General features: G+C 33.7%; 2 protein-coding genes across 2 annotated transcripts; both read right to left on the bottom strand.

Annotated features, from left to right (window-relative positions):
* Positions 1-3,060: 3,060 nt before the first annotated feature.
* On the bottom strand, positions 3,061-4,110 carry LOC133336818 (diphthine methyltransferase). The gene has a single exon (XM_061545096.1). It carries the CDS (start codon positions 4,108-4,110, stop codon positions 3,061-3,063), a length of 1,050 nt encoding a protein of 349 aa, XP_061401080.1.
* A 7,591-nt stretch (positions 4,111-11,701) lies between these two features.
* Positions 11,702-16,769, bottom strand: LOC133336816 (myb-like protein Q). Its single transcript, XM_061545095.1, has 4 exons — positions 15,009-16,769; positions 13,094-13,499; positions 12,621-12,876; positions 11,702-12,467 (listed from the first exon to the last, which is right to left on the bottom strand). The coding sequence occupies exons 1-4, from the start codon at positions 16,701-16,703 to the stop codon at positions 11,702-11,704; spliced, it is 3,123 nt and encodes a 1,040-aa protein (XP_061401079.1). The 5' UTR covers positions 16,704-16,769.
* Between the last annotated feature and the right edge of the window lie 2,991 nt (positions 16,770-19,760).

Raw genomic sequence — 19,760 nt, 5'->3', positions numbered from 1 at the left:
AATCAATTTCGTTGAGAATAATGTTGATGTTTGTTTACAAAATATAACAAAGCAGCTGATTAAATATCAGCTGATGGTACAAGAATTTTTACTGGGTAAATTTTTCCTTGTAAGAATTTGCAAATACTAAGTAACACAACTATAAAATCTGCTCTCTCAATTTACTCTCTTTTATTGGACTTTTGGGTAAACGAACAACATTTTGTAATCTATCTATCTTATCTATATCTATATATATAAAAGAGTTGCGTTATAAGTGACTGACTGATCATCAACGCCCAGACGAAACGGCTAAAGCTAGAAACTTGAAATTTGGAATGTAGGTCGGGTTTGGTGAGTAGGCGTGTGATAAGGCGGGGTTTTTGGAAATTCGTACTAAAAGGTACTAAAAAGTACTAAAAACTGTATTACGCGGGAACGGTTAGATGTAGAACTCTGAAATTTGGTATGCATCTTTGCCTAGGATGAGTGAAGTGGTATGTGTGCAAAAATTTTGGAATTTAGTACTAGAGGGTACTAAAAAGTACTAAATATTATATTTCAATGGAACCGGTGAAAAAATATATCTGAAACATGGTACGTAGCTTAAGCTATTACAAATAGAATAATGTGCAAAAATATTTTTTGGAAATTAGTACTAAAAGGTACTAAAAAGTACTAAAACTGTATTATTCCGGAACGGTTGGAAGTAGAACTCTGAAATTTGGTATGCAGCTTTGTCAATGATAAGCAAATAATAATGTGCGTGGAAATTAGTACTAAAGGTACTAAATACTATACTACGATGCAACAGGTAGGGATAGATATCTGAAACTTGGTACGTAGCTTAAGCTATTACAAATAGAATGATGTGCAAAAATATTTCTTGGAAATTAGTACTTCGCTTATAGCTTTAACAATTACAAATAGAATTTAATGCATAACATTTGGAAATTAGTGCTAAATAATAAAGTACAATAGAACTGGTATAAATAGAAATCCAGAATTTATGTTGTAGCTTACTCTATTGCAAATAGAATGCTATGCATAATTCTTTTAAACTTAGTAATATATACTGTAGCATAATGAAACCTGAGGGAATTGAAATTACAAATAATATGCTATACAGTAATCAATTTTTGGAATTAGTACTAAAATAGTACAAAATATTAAATTATAATGGGAGAGACAAAGATTGAAATCTGAAATTTAGTCTGTAGTTGAAACTATTACAAATAGAGCGATATGCATAATATTTTTGGAAAATTGTACTAAATATTGTACAGTGAATGGTAAAAAATATAAATGTAAGTTTAGAGTGCAAAAATGTCCAATTCTTAATACAAATAAGAGGCTTGGTTTATTGGAAATTCGTACTATATGGCACCAAAAATACAAAATATTGCACTGTGTAGGGAAAAGTATAATTCTGAAATTCGGCATGTAGTTTTGTATATTATAAACAAATAGAATACGAATGAAATACAAGTACTAAATATTGTGTACGGTAGAACGGATAAATATAGGAACTTATTATTAGATACTTGTCTAGAACTATGTCAATAAACATTTATACACAAATATTTTGTAGAACTAAGTTCTAAAATGTATTAAAAAGTACACCACATTGTATACGGTGGTACGGGTAGATATAGAATATGGGTACAATACTTTTTCTATGAAAAACAATGCTTTTCGCAAAGTATGATATGTGTACTTAAAGTACTAAATATTGTATACGACAGAACGAGTAGAGGTATAGTCCCGAAATTTTGTATGTATATTTAGCTATAACAAATTAAAGAAGGTTTTTTTTTTGAAAATTTTTAGTAAAAATTACTAAATAGGAAACGAGGATATACTATAAATACCGAAAAGTTTTTTCATTGGGGATTTTCTAACACGTAATGCACCAGAAATACTAAATTTCTGCAATTCTAATGGAAATCTTCGCTATAAAGGCATGTCTCTGCATAACATACGATGATAATGGTACACAAGTACTAAAACTTACTACATGTTTTAAAAAACGTATTATGGTACTATTTGCATGTGTCCATCGGGAGGATCGAGAAAATAGTGCACATTCAGAAAATATAAAAATAAGTAAGTTGTACTCGATTTAGTATGATAGAAGCATCAACGTTTCTGTTCGAAAGAAATACGGAGTAAGATCAGAGATTCTGTATAAAAATAAACATTTATACATAAATATTTTCCAGAAATAAGTTCTAAAATGAACGAAAAAGTACAATACATAGTATAAGGCGGTACGAGTGGATATTAAATTTGGTAAGAGGCTTTTTCTATGAAAAACAACAATTTTTACACTTTTGTTTGGCATTGACATTTAAAGTACTAAATATTGTATACGACAGAACGAGTAGATGTAGAGTTTTTTTAATTTAATGGAAATTGCTTCCTTATAAAGGCAGGTCTCTGTATAATAAATGATGCGCTGTGCAAAATATAAAATTACAATTTCGTGCTATATACACGTACCTTAACCTACTACTTTTTCCCATTACAGGAAGGAACAACATAATTTGAGAAACTTCCTATTTATATTAGTCAATTTGAAGGATCGAGACAATAGTACACTTTCCGAAAATATTAATATAAATAAGCTGCACTCGATTTAGTAGGATAGAGGCATCAATGTTTCTGTTCGAAAGAAATGCGGAGTAAGATCTGAGATTTTTTTTCCAAAATTGAAGATATGGGACCTATCACTATTTAAATTGTTTCAAATTTATACTTAATCCAAAAGTATATTGTGTAGCTAAATTAGTGTTTATTTATTTTAACTTTTAAAAGATCCGCTAACGACATAGTGGGCCTATGCTAGTAATTTGTATAAATTTGTACAAATTATTGAGTAAACGAACGAACCTATTCAGTAAAAGAACGAACCTATTCAGTAAACGAACGAACCTAATATTTTTGTATTCCCCAGGATTCTCATTCATTAATAGAAACAGATTCGAAACCAAATAAAAAACAAATCTTTTATATTTTTTCTTTATTATATACATACGTATATATTTTTGTACAAATAACAAAAACAGAGTATACCCGCGCTTAGCTAATCCGAGCGACACAAAGTTTATGATCATAAAAAGAACATGTTGCCATATGCATACACGCATCACCCGGTTCGAAATTCAAACCCCAATCGGCACCATAACAGATGCTTTTATGCTCACCGAATTCACCAACTAACGTGGGTGCATTTAAATCCGACAAATCCACAACACTAAAATTATGATACATACAGGCACACAACATTAAATTGTGATCTATTGGATCGGATTTTATTCGCCATATACCACCTTGTAAATTAATCTCACTCAATGGCCCCCTCATAGATCTCGTGTCAAATGTACGCAAATTTTCATCATAACTACCGGTCAATAAGATATGCTCTCGCACGGGATGACTTAGCAAGCAAGTGACACCAGCCGAATGCGATTTATTTAGTGAAATACGTGATTCCGTACGTAAATCGTAGACATTTAGAAATGTGTCATCACCGCCCGTATAGACACGATTTATATCCCATTTATCGAATGCACATATCCAAGCTTCAAAGTTATGAGCATGCCAAGATTTCAATATTTCCAACGGTCTTTCATTGGATCTAGTTACAAGGCTTATATTGCCCTTGGAGTCAGATGTCAAAATTTCGTATTCATCATTTTTGTCACTGCATTGTCTCCAGTCCAATGCTAAGGCCAATAGATTATTGTCATCCGATTTAAGATGTATGGAATCGCAAAGTTTTAATTTACAACAATCATCCACTAATTGAAATATTTCAATTTGACCCAAAGCAGTAGCCGTTGCTAAAACGGGTGTTTCAGTTTCATTGGAGTTTAGCCATTTCATATCTAAAATGGCAGCCGTTTCAATACGTTGCAGTTCCTTTAATGAGTTACAATCCTTCTCAAATTCGAACAAATATATACGGCCTTTGCGTTGACATGGCTTCTCCTCTTCTCCATCCTTGGTTTCTTCGAGTTGATATGTTCCGCATGCAAAAATATTACGATAATTTGTATGGGGACACCATTCAATGGAATCGGCGGAATACTCCGTATCAATTGTGTGCAAAAGTTCAATGTTCAACATTATCTAAATGGGGATAAAAAAGAGAAGAAATAGAAACGTTAGATATATTATTTTGTAAGTTATTGTACTCTAAATTTTGAGAGAGTTGGATGGAGGGACCTTCAAAACCTTTGGCGTCGTAGATGGCACTCTCTACAACAGGAATCATTGAAAAACTCGTTTTTAGCATAGTCCGACCACACTATTCGATGTATTTCAATCAGTTGTTAATTTTAAATTTTGAACAAAGTCATAAAATATTTTTTATTTTATGAATGTATTCCTTTAATAAAACGGCATTTACATAAAAACTTTTTGGCTGATTAGCCTATAAGGATTTATTTGACGAATATGCAATGGAATTGACAAAACCGACAGGGTTAACTAAATCGGTACAATGTAAACGTACTATAAGTCTCTAAAATAGAACTTACTGAGTAAATATTACCCGAAAAGTAATCTTAAGCCGCTGTTATTAGAACGGATATTAGCAATCTGAGCATTATAATCAAGGAAGAAATTTCAATGCATGAACGAATTCAACGCATGAACGAATTCGTTCGTTTTATTACAAAATGTTGTTCGTTTACCCAAAAGTCCAGTAACAGAGAGTGAATTAAGAGAGCATATTTGACAGTTGTGTTACTGAGTATTTGCAAATTCTTACAAGTAAAATTTACACATTAAGAATTTTCTTGTACCATGAGCTGATATTTAATCACCTGATTTGTTATGTTTTGCAAACAAACAACAAATTTGTTCTCAATCTATTTTTTTTTTTTAATTTTATTTTTATTTTGTATCATTAAACATTAAAATGGATGAAAAAAACGCAAGTATTTATAATCAACATCAATATTCTGCTTGTTATCCATTTTACTAATAAAAATGCAGCTTTTTTGTTTGTGCCAAATTGTTTTTTTTTTCGTATGCTTTTTGCCATGTTCTCAATTCGTATTTACTCTCTGCAAATTATTACTGAGTAAATGTTACTGGGAAAGTAAGCGAACGAACCTAAGGAATTCTTCTGGATGAACTTGAGATTATTCTGGTTTAAAAAAATCCTTGTCTAGAAACAGGTGTTCAAAAAAGACGCATCCGCCATTTTCTTACAATAAAAAATTAGAAATACTTGCTGTCATTGTAAAAAAATGCGGATGCGTCTTTTTTGAACTCTATTTCTATATGAAGGAGTTGGCAGATCGAAACAAAATTTAACATATGTTCATAACAGAGATGGAAGTTTCCAAATCACATAACTTTTTCTGTTTATACCGAGCTTTTTGTGCTAGGCTATGAACTTTCAGAACTGCCCTCGTATTTTCCAACCGATTTCTCTGTTAATTTATATTTTGAGTTCTAATTTTGTAAGAAATTTCCCAAAAACATATACAGTGAGTGTAATAAGTATTTTGCCTCAATAAAAAATTGACAAAATTCCAATATATACGCCTAAAGCCAGCAAACTAAAGATGTAAAATGAATCATGCATGATGGAGTACGTTTGTGAACATATTTAGATCGTATATCTGCAAGAATCACAGCGAAAGACCTATTGGTGCGAAGATATCGGCCGAAATATATAATAACCCAAAAATGTTTATCACAAAAAAGTATTTTGCTTTTTAGTATTAATTTAGAAAAAATTGTTACATAGAACACGTTTGGTCTTTTTATAGTTACAATTGCGGTTAACCACATACTATAAGCGATTTGACGACGATTCCAATACATCACGGCATTTTTTCGTGGGTATTTTCTCACATTTACATTCAATACATTCTCCATCAGTATTTCATTTAATATTTGGTATTTTCTCGTCCTAATCATAAGATGAGAGTATTAAACATAGTCATTGCGGCTTCAAAACATCCCAAATATGTTTAGAATAATAAAGAAGAGGTTTTGCAAAATATAACGCGAGGACAGAACCTTAAAAACTATAAAAACCAAAACCCGACAAACAAATTATTTAAAAAAAAATCGCGAAACCCAATTTTTCTGTAATTTAATCGGTATAATATTCTTTAGTAGTTCAATATCCCTCCCTTTTACATTTAAGCCGCTTAATACGATAAATTTTATATTTAATTGTGAAATGTAGCTTACAGCCTTAAGGTCGAAAGACTGGGCACTATGAAATATATAAATAAATAAAATAAAAATACCCACGCAAAAATGCCGTGGTGTATTGGAATCGTCGCCAAATCTCTTATAGTATGTGGTTAACTGCAATTGTAACCATAAAAAGACCAAACGTGTTCTATGTAATATTTTTTCTAAAATAATAATAAAAAGCAAAATACTTTTTTGTGATAAACATTGTTGGGTTGTTATAGATTTCGGCCGATATCTTCGAGAACAATGGGTCTTTCGCTGTGATTTTTGCAGAAATACGATCTAAATATGCCCACAAACATATTACATCATACATAATTCATTTTACATCTTTAGTATGCTGGCTTTAGGAGCACATATTGGAATTTTGTCAAATTTGTATTGAGGCAAAATACTTATTACACTCACTGTATATTTATTAAAAATTTTGGTATTTTCAGGGTTTCTGGACACATTTTGAAACCGAATGGGTTATAATTTTATATTCTGTATTTTATGATTCTAGGTGTCCTCAATATAAAGAAATCCACCTTTTATTTTTTTTAATTTTACGAAAATTTGCCTTCAAAAGTGGCTGCCTCACCTTGTTTGCATTTATTTTGTCAAGTTTTCAAAAGAAAAATAATGGTCGGTGGTCAATGGTTTTGTCTTCTTTATCTGTTTGGTCGTAGCATATCAATAACTTGACAGCTACGCCTGAAACCCCTGTTGAAACGTACAGGTGCAAGGCTCAGTTAAAAAAACCCAGCGTAAGGGTCATCATTTTAGATGGTAGATGGTGACCAATGTTCATATGGTTATTTAGATGATTCTGCCATTCCCTCTCCGAAAAAACTCTCCGACTGTCCACCAATCAAGAATTTTATTGTTGATTTACTTACCTCTTTGTGAAGACGAGATTGAAATAGTTTCAGTCTAATAATAGTACGTTTACACTATATCGGATTTATTTAACCCAGTGGTTTAAATAGTCAATTCCTTTGAATATATGCCAAATAAATCCTCATAAAGCAGGTTAAAACTCCTTGTACATTAGAAATTTTTACCGGGTTAACCTACTTTATGAGGATTTATTTGACATATATGCAAAGAAAATGACAATTGAAACCCACTGGGTTAACGAAATCCGGTTAAATGTAAGCGTACTGTAACCCGGTAAAAAATTATAATGTAAATGCCATTTTACATAGATTGTTTTTCTTATATCCGGGATCAAAGGGTTTATGAGTGAAGTTCCTTCTTACTAAATCATCGTATCGTAAGCCCAGTATATAATAAAAAATAACTCACATTTTTACTACTTTAAAAAATTATTGACTTTATTATGTTTTGTTTTTCTTTTTTGTTTGTTTGTATCATAATAATCAATCATACATGTTTTTTTTAATTATGTTTATGCGCTCATCATGTATACAAGTATTAATATTATGTATGTATATATGCATGTATATGAATATTATGTTTTTTATATATTGTATAAATATATATATGTATATATAGTATTCATATATAATATAGTAATGTTTTCTTGTTCATTTTCTTTGCGGTTTTTCATAAAAGTATATCTTTTTTTTTTTTGTTTTTGGGAGGGGTACTACAGTTTAGTTTTATTTTTTGTTATTGTTGTTATTTATTATTATTACACAGTAATTAATATTAACATAAATCGTATAGTTTTACAATCTTAGCATTAATAATATATTATTATATATTTATGTATATGTTTTCATAAATTGATGTTGTGGTTTCCTACTTTGTATATATATATATGTTGTCTATGTATACATTTTCTTTCTACATACGAAATAAAAAAGATAACGAATTGAAAATAAAATATATATTATAGTGTTATTAAAATAAAACTAGGAATAAAAAATAATAAACAACATTGTTATTTTTTGCAACATAAACTTTATAAACTCATAGTAATAATAATGAGGAGATAATAACTATTCCACACTCAAGTATAGTCAGGGGGTATTTTTGTGTGTGTTTTTTTATTTTCTTATTTCTGAACTATAAAATATATTGTGTTAATGCTATTGAAGAATTTGTTGATGTAGTTTTTGTTGTTAAACTTAAAAAAAGGGGTTTCTTTTTTGTCCTTCTATAAATACATTATTTATTGCATATTAGGGAGTGTGTTTTAGTTTATTTATCTTTTTGTGTGTTATATATTTAAATGGTTTTCGGTTATTTCTTGTTTTGTTATTATTATATATTTTATTGTTGTTGCTGTTGTTTTTGTTACATATGTATTTAGGCTCCTCTCATCACATTTTCAAATATATTGTTGTTGCTGTTGATTTTCTAGGGTTAATATTACATAGTCCACTACTTTTACTTGTTCAACTACACATTATTATATGTATATTTATTGGGATCTGCTGTTTTATTTTTTCTATATCTACCATCTTATAATAATATAAATATAATATTGTTTTACTTTTCTTTAAGCATTCTTTTTTATAATAATTTCAGTATTATAAAAAATAATAGAAATTTAAATATCGCAATAAAAATTATATTTCAATGAATTAATGGGTTCGTTCGTTTACTCAATAATTTTTACAAATTATTACAAAATTTTGTTCGTTTACCCAAAAGTCCGGTAAAAGAGAGCGAATTGAGAGAGTAGATTTGGCAGTTGTGTTACTGAGTATTTGAAAATTCTTACAAGGAAAATTTACTCTTGTACAATCAGCTGTTTTGTTATGTTTTGTAAACAAACAACAAAATTGTTCTCAAGTAAATTGATTGTTTTGTGAATTTTATATTAGGTTCGTTCGTTTACTCAATAATTTGTACGAATTTGTACAAATTATTACAAAATGTTGTTCGTTTACCCAAAAGTCCGGTAAAAGAGAGTGAATTGAGAGAGCAGATTTGACAGTTGTGTTACTGAGTATTTGCAAATTCTTACAAGGAAAATTTACTCAGTAAGAATTTTCTTGTACCATCAGCTGATATTTAATCAGCTGTTTTGTTATGTTTTGTAAACAAACAAAAAATTGTTCTCAAGAAAATTGATTGTTTTGTGAATTTTATTTTGATTTTGTATCATTAAATACCAAAATGGATGAAGAAAACGCAAGTATTTAAAAATAAGGTAATACGAGAGTAATTGGCGAACGATTTTTTAGGTCCCAATCCAAACAAAAAAGTGTGCATCCCTAACATGTCTGGAACACCATCGGTTATGTCCACCCCAATATCAATTGCAGATACAGGAATAACAGGTCACAACCCTTTTAAATGTTTGTGGGGAACAAACAACATACATTTTCCGCTTGTTATCCATTTTTCTAATAAAAATGCTGTTTTTTAGTTTGCGCCAATTTGTTTGTTGTTTTAATCAGCTGTGCCGAAACAATATTTTTACTGGATGTTGTTCGTTTACTTTTTGCAGTTTTCTCTCTTGAAAAGGAAAAATTCGTATTTACTCTCTGCAAATTCTTACTGAGTAAATATTACTGGGAAAGTAAACGAACGAACCTATTGACTTAGTATCATTAAACATTCAAATGGATGAAGAACCGAAAAGCATTTATAAACAACATCAATTTTCCGCTTTTTATCCATTTTTGTTTGCGCCACATTGTTTGTGTCGATACAATTATTTTACTTTTTGTAATTTTCTTTCTTGAGAACGAAAAAATCGTATTTTACTCTTTGGAAATTCTTACTGAGTAAATGTTACTGGGAAAGTACACGAATGAACCTAATAAATTATTTATTTCTACCGGGAGCAAAGCTGTATGCTATCGATGAGTCCATATGTGGCGGACAGTGAAAAGATTTAACAAATTCAAGGATCAGACAGTTATGACAAGTGCCTCTGATCCTAAAATAAACCAGGCGACCCTAAATAACCAATTTTTAACGTTGGTGTGTAAAGCGATCTGATACCCAAAATTTTTGTAGTCAGCGTACCGACTTTAAATTTCGTTTCAACGTTAGTGTTGGGATCCTGGACATATCAGGCAAAAAATTTGATTCAAGCTAATTCGAGTGAGTCATTACACTTCTTTTTTTAATGGTTTTTAATTAACAGGGCATTGGAATTACTTTTTTTCTCGCACTCTCGAAGCCGTTTGAATAGAATTAAAAAAGCGGCCATTTGTCTTTGTACTGATGTAAACAAACAATTTTCTCGTTTACTGGTAGTAAAAATGATATTGAGAAAATGAAATAGACAATAGACTTGACATTAAACTTATTACAAAAAAATATGTATATGTTTTAAAGTAAGCAATAAAATTTATATATATTACAAGATGGTTGAATTAATATCTTTGTAAAAATTAGATCATCAATGATAGAATATATAATTGTGGTCACATTGCCTGTATCTCTCTCTTTCTAGTGATTGCTATTTTAAGTGGTATGCATATAAATATGTATATATATGAATATAATTTGTGTGGTTGTGTGGCTCTATATTTATTATTATTTCAATATTAGGATTTTGTTGAATGTAGAATTTTTTATGACTTTGGAGACCATTTTTTTATAAAGACTTTTATGAAAATATTTGTTCTTGTTCTTTGGCAAAAGGACAATTGTAAATATAATCAATTCTTGTTCTATGTAAACATGTAAAATTGAATTAAAATGTTGAATGAACATTTTGAAAGTTTTCATTTCAGTTTTTTTATAGAACAAGAATTGAGCCCCAGCAGCTCAATATGGGAATACATTTAATGTTGGCTTAGGTGAAACTAAGTTTCAGTTTAAATATTTTGGTTTGGAAACTAGGCTCATAACCCGAATAACAAGAAAAAACAAATTCCTCATTTTATATATTTTAAAATAGATATGTAACCAAAACGAAAGATGGCCAGCCATCTTGTCGAAACAAATTTAGAAATTAAAAAAAAATACAAATAAAGTTATAACGTTTAATATAAATTATTCATTTTTATTCATTATTCATTTTAACCAAACACACTTTAATCTAATCAAAATTTGTTTTTCAAAGTTGGTATTGTCTGACAAAAATAAATTAGTTTGAGAATTCCATTTGAAAATTAATTGTTTAAAATAATGTAATTGAAATTTACAAATAGAATAATCGAATTTCAACTTAAATATTTTGAATTTAAAATTGCATTCCAAATGAAATCTTTCAAATTATTATAGTTATAGACGGGAAGACATGTAGCTTTTGCCATGTTGTGATAGTAATGGGAGCCATAAAAAGCAAGACATATGCCCTTAATCAACATGTCACCTTTTTGTAAATAAAAAAAACATTTACAATTACTGAATAGAATAGGAAATATTTGTGTATGTGTGTGTGATATCAAATTTATTATACAATTTTAATTTCAGATATTAAAAATGTGCATATCTTCGCCGAATTACCAATTTACAAATGTCCTGCCCGGACAGAGAACAATATCTTCATTTCCATATTGTCAATACAATGTTAGTGTGTTTGTTTTTTAAATGGTCTCTCTTGTGTTTTTTGTTTCTATGTTTCCTATTTTTCTTATTTTGTTTTCATAACAATTATGGGTTCGAGAATTTTTAACATGTCGTTATTGTTTTCCGGTTGATTTGTTGAATTTGTTTGATTATTAAAATCCTTGCCTTGTTGCTGTTTTAAAAAATTATTATTATTGTTGTTGTTGCTGCTGATGTGATTGAGAAGATTAGGTGTTTGCAACATACGTTGTTGCATTAATATTTGTTGCTGCTGTTGTTGTTGTTGCTGCTGTTGATGTTGTTGTTGCTGCTGCTGTTGTTGTTGCTGTTGTAATTGATGATCCTGACTATTTGAAGGACTACTCTCCTGCGATAAGCTGCCACCACTTAAACTCCCTGCGCTGTGTAAATCAGCCGAGATATTATTTTTGGTATCGTAGCCATTTGTTGAGGCACCACCAGTTGAACCGTAAAGATCCGTTGAGGGTGACGCAGCATCACCGCGACTACCACCGCCAGCTGTATCGTTTTCCAGTTTAACACGATTATAATGGGGTGTGTGTGTCCGAAGGCGACGCATTCGTGCATATTCCGCCTGTTTGGCAAGGCGAATTTTCCGTTCCTCGGGTGTTTCGGTGGCACGTATTTCCGCGCGTTTTTGACGCGCACGTTCGCTTAACTTTTGTAGACGCACTGCCCGTTGTTCAGGCGTTTCATTGGCACGCAGAGCACGTTGATGGGCGGCCATTTTTTCCAAGCGTTTGCGTTTTTCTTCGTCGTTTTCATATTTGAGTTTACGCGGCATGGGTGATAGTTGGGAATGTTGTTGCTGTTGTGGTTGATCTTGTTGTTGTTGTTGCTGCTGCTGATGCTGTTGTTGTTGCTGGTCCGGATGCTGTTGTATTTGCTGAAGTTGTATTTCCTGTGGCTGTTGCTGTTGTTGCTGCTGCTGTTGCAACTGCGCCAACTGCTGATATGATTGACCACGTCCGCGTCGCTGTGTCAACTGTGGTGAGGCTAACATTTGATTGATCTCTTGCTCCAGCAGTGCACTCATTTTCTGTTGATGCTGTTGCAGGAGTATATCGTCCGGCGACATATTCAATGGATCTTTACTGTTGTTGTTAAATATCAGCTTTCTAGGACGACCGCGGACCGCTTTTGGAAAATCCTGTATAACATGTGTCTGCTGCTGTTGTGCCTGTTGTTGCTGCTGCTGCGGCTGTTGTTGTTGACTGGCTGCTCAGGTGGTCATGTCGCCAGAATTTTGTGACAATAACAAGATGAGAATACACAGAACACACACAAAAAACGGAAAGGAAAAGGAAATAAGACAAACAAAGGAACAAAGCAAAAACACAAAAGAAAAGAAAATTTGACGTTAGTACAATAACAATAACAAATTAGTTCTATCGCGAAGAGGAGCCGCCGCTCTCCTTCAGCATTTTGCGCGTACCCGAATTAGGCGGCGATGATCCCGTCGTGGATCCTCCCACTGCATTCGATGCTGTGGTAAAATGTACCGGAGTAAATGGTGGCGGTACGGTATTCGGTGCTATGCCCAACTGAAAGCCATTATGATACATGGGATAGTAAGCAGCAGCGGGAGCCGTTTGTGTTGGTGTATTCGGCGGTGTGGTAACTGCAACTGTGGTATTTGCTACTGCAGCTGCTGTGGCAGCCGCTGGAAATGTGGCCAAATATGGAAATTGATTGTAGAGTGGTGTGGGAGGATTTTGTATTTGTGGATGTGTTGTCTTCAGTTTTTGTCCCTCGTTTTTCTCATTTTGACTGGCAGCGCTAGAGACTCCTCCAACAGACCCGCTGTTGTTGATATTACTGCTTGGTGAGTTGTTGTTTGTCTAAAATAATGCACGCATGTCATGTCTTGCTTAAGTATCAAAATGGTGCTTCAATTATATTTCTTTGATTTGGTTATGGAATGACATTTTTGAATAATGAACCAAAAATTATTCAACAACAATTTGCACATACATACATATATTTTTGTTTTATAAAATCAGAAAAAGATAACAATATATGTAAATAAATATTTTTTTTTTCTAAGGAAACATTTATATTTGGCATCGTTTTTTGGAAATACTAAACAAAATTCCTATCAACTAAAGGGGGTGGGTATGTGGGTGGGCGGATGTATAGTTGCTAAAACTTCTTCAATCTACTAAAGCTGTTGTTCTCAAACTGAACATGTATCTAAAGCATATATTTTAAATTTAAATATTTTCTGCCATTTTAGAATTGGTGGACATTGGAAAATCTTTTAAGGAACACTAAACATGAAATATTAAATATTAGGTATACACTCTAGAAGTCAGTGAATTGCAAAAAAAAAACCGCCATACATTCAAATCGGGGATTGACATATTGCAGATATATAGCAAATAGTGACATACTTTTTTAAATATGGGAAAATTCCACAGGGATCCTTATATAGACCTTATATTATGGATACCTGACCAAATTCGTTACGCGACAGCATTTCCATTTAAATAGATTAGTGTTTGTTATTAGCCGACCTTTGGACGGGAATTTAATACTTTCTTTTATAGGTTGATTAAATGTTTTCAATCGGCACTGCAACCACGTCAAATTTATATCCTTAGTGCATTTTTAAAAGCAAGTTTCCACGACAGAGGGGTCTACGATCCGAAACGACCCGAGTCTTACACGACCAAAGTATGTAGCCCTCAGCCCATTGTGTATAAGCATTAGTGATGCTACAACAACAACAATAATAAAGGCCCCAGCGGAACTTGACATAATCATATCTCAGGAAATATGGACCATGCGCACCATCAGACTCCATCTTAGATGGTTCACAGCTCGTGTTGGTATTTCCTGAGAGAAACAATATTAGGAAACCTGCTGTTGCTTTAATGAACTGAGTTCCATAAAATATTACCAATTTCCACATTGCATCAGTCACCTATGTATCAATCTAAAAAACAATGTATCTATATTTTAATCATTGATTTGAAATAATAATTTCAATGGTTTTGTTATCCTTTTCTTACCTTTAGCCTACACTCTGGTCACTTTTGCACACCTCCACCATTGAGCCGCCTAATTAATAATAACTAGAGAAATGAAAAAATACATAAAATACCCGACCATAGGTACAAACTAATAAATCCCTATGGCGGCACCTAGCACAATACGTCAAGTATATAATTTTCTATACAGATGTATGAAATATGGCTATTGCATTTCTTTCCCACTTTTCTGGTATTATCCTTAAATTATTAGAACTATGGACAAAACTATCTTCTCTTCATTGGCCTAAACGCAACTAGAATTGGGCGTATAAACGTGAAGAAACTAAAACATGTTCAGTTCGACACCATACCCACCTGTTGAAGCTCCTGCTTCTTAGCATACTTATTCTGTTGTTGATATAAATCTAATGAGCTAGCGATTGTGCTGAAATGAGGAACATTAGCTGCTGTTTGTGGCAGTTTAATGGATACCTTTTGTGATGCCTCATCGTACAGATGCTGTGAAAAGAGATTTGATGCCTCCGAATCGACAAGCAAACTGGCACCACCTACGGCTCCACCTCCACCCCCCGTTTGCTGTTGGTGTGGTGTGCCAAAGCGATTTTGTTGTAGGCTACTATTAGATTGTTGTTGTGGTTGTGTTTGTGGTTCCTGCTTCAAGATGGTGGCACTACCTGTGCGTAACGTTGTTGGATTAATAAACATATTCTGATAGTATTCAATGGGATTGGCAGCCAGGACGGCAGCCTGTTGATATGATGCAGCTAATTGATGTGGATCTCCTCCACCTCCAGCAGTTCCATTGGCGCTACCTTGCCGGGAGAGATCCTCATTGCCGGTTGGCGTTGCAGAATTGCCGCTACCATTTGTTCCAGCTGCGCCTCCACCACCACCACTGCCCGGTGTTGTTGTGGTTCCGCTTGTTGTCGATGCAGATGCTGGTGCCTGATGATTTAGATTTAAAGAGTCATTATTACAATTATTTGTAGCGCTTTGCGTCGTCGTATTCGAATTCTGGATGGAATTCGGAGTCTGCGCCGCGCCAGTTTTTAAAATTTTTTTCTTTTCTCTGACCTTTCTTGCATATTCATTGAGTTTTTTCAGTCGTTCCTTACGCGATTCCGGCGATTCATTGGCAATACGTTGACGGGCCCGTGATGCCATCTCGGCCAGCCGTATTTTCCTCTGTTCGGGAGTCTCATTGGCTCGATACATACGCATACGTTCGGCAAGTTTGATCAGTCGTTTGGACCGCTGGTCGGGAGATTCCATGGCGCGACGCAGACGCTGTCGGGCGGCATTACGTACTAGGCGCATTGCCCGCTCCATTTCGTTTTCGTTTTGTCTACGTAGGCGATTGGCTTCGGCATTGCGGGCCAGCCGCTTGCGATATTCTTCTTCTGTTTCGCGGTTACGTCGTTCCCGCATTCGTTCAGCGTTGCGTGCTAGGCGTCGAGCTCTAGCTTCGGGACTTTCATTCCAACGATGTCGAACAGCCGATGAGGTTGAAGATGTGATAGAGGCCGGGCCCAAGGCTGTGGTAGTTACACCGCCTGTGCCAGCGCCGACCGGGGCACCAACACTGGCAACTGCATTACTAACAATTGGTGTAGGAAGGGGTTGTTGTTTAAGCGACAACGGCTGTGGATAGACGGCAGTTAATTGCTGCAACTGTTGATGCTGTTGCAATTGTTGTAACTGTTGCTGCTGCTGTTGATCCGCCTGTTGCTGCTGCTGTTGTTGCTGCTGTTGAGAAGCTAAATGCTGTTGCAACTGTTGCTGTTGTAGATGGTGTTGCTGGAGTTGTTGCTGATGTTGATGCTGCTGCTGCAACTGTAGCTGTTGTTGTAATTGTTGTTCATGATGCGACAGCGGTACTAACAGCGGATGATCGATAAGTAAGCGTGCATTCGAGCCATTGAGAGCTAGCAGATTGGTGGGATACTGCTGATGGTGATGATGCTGCTGCTGTTGTTGCTGGTGCTGCTGCTGTAGATGTTGTTGTTCAAGTGTCGGTTCAACTTTTATCCCATTGGGACCAGATTCCATTGCTTTGTACAAAAGCGCCAAACAAGGACAAATTTACGAAAAAAGGAACAATTGTTGCAGTCGTTTGTCGTCTAAAAGAGAGGACGACAAATCTATACGTAATATATTATATATATTATAGATTTATGTGGTGGCACTGTTTTTGTTGTTAACAATATGTGTAGAGTAGTAAAGCCGCCGTGGAACAACAACAGTTGACAACAAATTTATTGTTGCTGGGTAGAAAGAACAAAATGCTTAACTGATGATAATGCTAAAGGCTGCTGTTGTGTTTGTTGAAGTAGACGTTGTCGTAAGTGGCGGTGGCGACGTTGCTGGTGGTGGTGATGGTGGTAGCACAATATGTTTTCTTTTATTCCACATTGAAAATCAACACTTTTCCCATTGGCTAATAGGAATGATCAAATTCATCTGTGTATAAATTAGTCAATTTCCAATTGGATTTTGTTTTGTCTCTTCTTTTTCACTGTGCCTTTGCTTTTTTGTTACGATTTTCTTTTTTATTTTTTTACTTCTTCTTTGATCATTCACAACGACTGATGTCACTTTATTAGTTTTACAACAACATCACTATCAACAATAAAACGACGACGACGAGTAAAACACCACATCTATCAATGAATAAATTGCGCTTTTTGGCCACAGTGTTGTCATTTCCCGGTGAATATGGGTATTTTTCTTCTTCTTCTTATTCGTTTGCTGTTGCTGCTACTGTTTGGTTATGCGAGTTTCTTGCAATATACGAACAAATTACGCGTGTGTCCGTTGGGTGTTTGTGTCGCGTATATATGTATGTGTGTGCGTATAGTAATTCCAATGTCATCTACATGGCATTGGAAGGGAGAGATATTCTCGTTCTCTTTTTTCTATTGTCTCTTATTGGCGCGCTAGTTTCTCTCACTCTACTTTTTGTATGTATGTATAGGCGAATTTCCAATCGATTTTTTACTTTAGATTTTCACATGATAAAGCTGGCACAGAATTGAAAAAAAAAATCTTTTAACACTATATTTAATATTTGCAAAATACACTTTTGACAATACCACAAACTTTTTGTTTAGCGTATTTAGCTTATTTGTTTTTTATTGCAAATTATTGCTTTATTTTGTTTTGTCTGCTACCAATTGCTTCTTCTTCCTGCTGCTGCTTGCTCACAGTAATAAAGTAGTTCTATGGTGGTGGTGCATTACTTTTTACTTGGCTTTTTTTGTTTGCCTTATTTAGCTATTTATTGTATATTATTCTTTGATTTTATTTGGTGTTATTGTAGAATATCACGTATTTGAAGTAAATAATAAAAATTTTCGCTTCTTATTTTGGTTTTTCCCACTTAAAAAAATATTTTTTCCGCACAAATCACCGAAACGAGTTGTCCGTCGTTGACAAAAAATGTAAATAAATTCTTATTGGAAAGCGGTACGTAAATTGGAAAGAGCAAAATGACACTGGCGAAAATATGTTAGTCCAATTGGAGAGAATATAAATATGGTTTTTGTTGGCGATCGGAAATGTTTGTACAGTTATTATGACAGGTACAGAAATGAATATATTTTGTTTTATTTAATTTATATAGTCCAAGTGAAATAAGGACAATATTTAAAATTATATGTTCCTGTTGGTTCCGCTACAATTTTACAGTGTTTAAAAAAGGTTTGTGTCGATTGATAAAAAAAGAGTCGTTAAATTGGCCGGGTCAAAATAACAATACCCAATCAATCGGGACTATAACATATGGCCATTGGGTTAAGACCTTGAACATACCGGTAGGAAGATTTTCAACCCAATGAGCGCTCCAAATAAAAAATATGCTCTTCATAAACTTGGGACAATACTGATCATTTTTGGTAGAAGATTTTTCCAATATATAAAATTAGAAGCAATTTGGTTGAAAAACATGCCCAAACTAGGAAGATTTGCTACCCAATGGTAACTTATAAATACCAAATTACAACCAATTAGATTAAAAAAACTTTTCCAAAATACCGAATATTATGGGGGACGGTTATGAGTGGGTCGTACCAGAACGTTTTTCAGGTAGGAGAAGTAGAAATGTATGTGGTTTAAATAACCAGACAGCCATGGCTAAATCGACATCTAACTTTATTCTAATTAAAACCTCGCCTATAGATATTCACCGGAAACCCAAACAAGTATATCTCTGGTGAATATTTCGAGGTGTTGTATATAAACGCTAAATCCAAAAATGTTTTTTGTCGACTGTTCCGCTTGAACAACGTAGGAGTGCATTTGTGAGTGGTGCATGCCTTTTTGTTTGTTTGTTTGGCTGAGACCCTCGGGGGATATTCGATAAACGAACCATAGTGTGACAATTTTGCTGCCAGAAGCTGCTGTTATAGCGTTCAAAAATCATGTGAATGTGTTTTGGTCGGAATAGAAACAGTGCTTGGTTTCAGTTAATGAAAAAGAGTAAAAAGTCATGCGGGAGAATTCATTGAAACCAATATCAACATTATCATTATTAAATATCGATAGTAGCCCTCAAAAGACACTTTGTACACAAAAACCGCGAATAACGTTAATTTAAATAAAATTAAAACACATATAGATATCTAATTAATATTATTTTTTTTTCATTTTAATTTGTTTATTTTATTATTTATGTTTTTGTGTATTTTTTAATTTCGCATTCCATTTTCTTTTTCCGCAAAATAAAACTGAAAAAGCTTTCATAACACGAAAAACGCAAAACCGTCAAAAATAAACTCGGCCCATTGTCATCACTGCTTTCAAGAGTAAATGCCATGCCAGACAAACTCAAACACGCACCTAAGTAATAGCCATGACGCAGTAATGGAGTAATGGCAATGACTGCTGCACGGCACAGCACAAAACAAAAAGAAAAAAGGGGTTGTGTGTGTGTGTATATCACAAAAAAGGATTAACTTCCAGTGCTGCCAGACACACTCATTCCAACGAAAGTTTCTCTTCGGAGAATGTGGCATATATGTGTGTGCGTGTGTGGGGAGTGTGTGTCCATGTGTGGAAATAGTAATGAGTGTGTGTGTTGTGTGGAATAGCACATTGGCAGGGGTGTTA

Source organism: Musca vetustissima, unplaced genomic scaffold (genome assembly GCF_032173495.1).
Source record: "Musca vetustissima isolate MV318-11 ecotype Yass unplaced genomic scaffold, APGP_CSIRO_Mvet_v1 utg6369, whole genome shotgun sequence".
NCBI classification, from domain to species: Eukaryota; Metazoa; Arthropoda; class Insecta; order Diptera; family Muscidae; genus Musca; species Musca vetustissima.
This window is presented reverse-complemented; position numbering and strand designations above follow the sequence as displayed.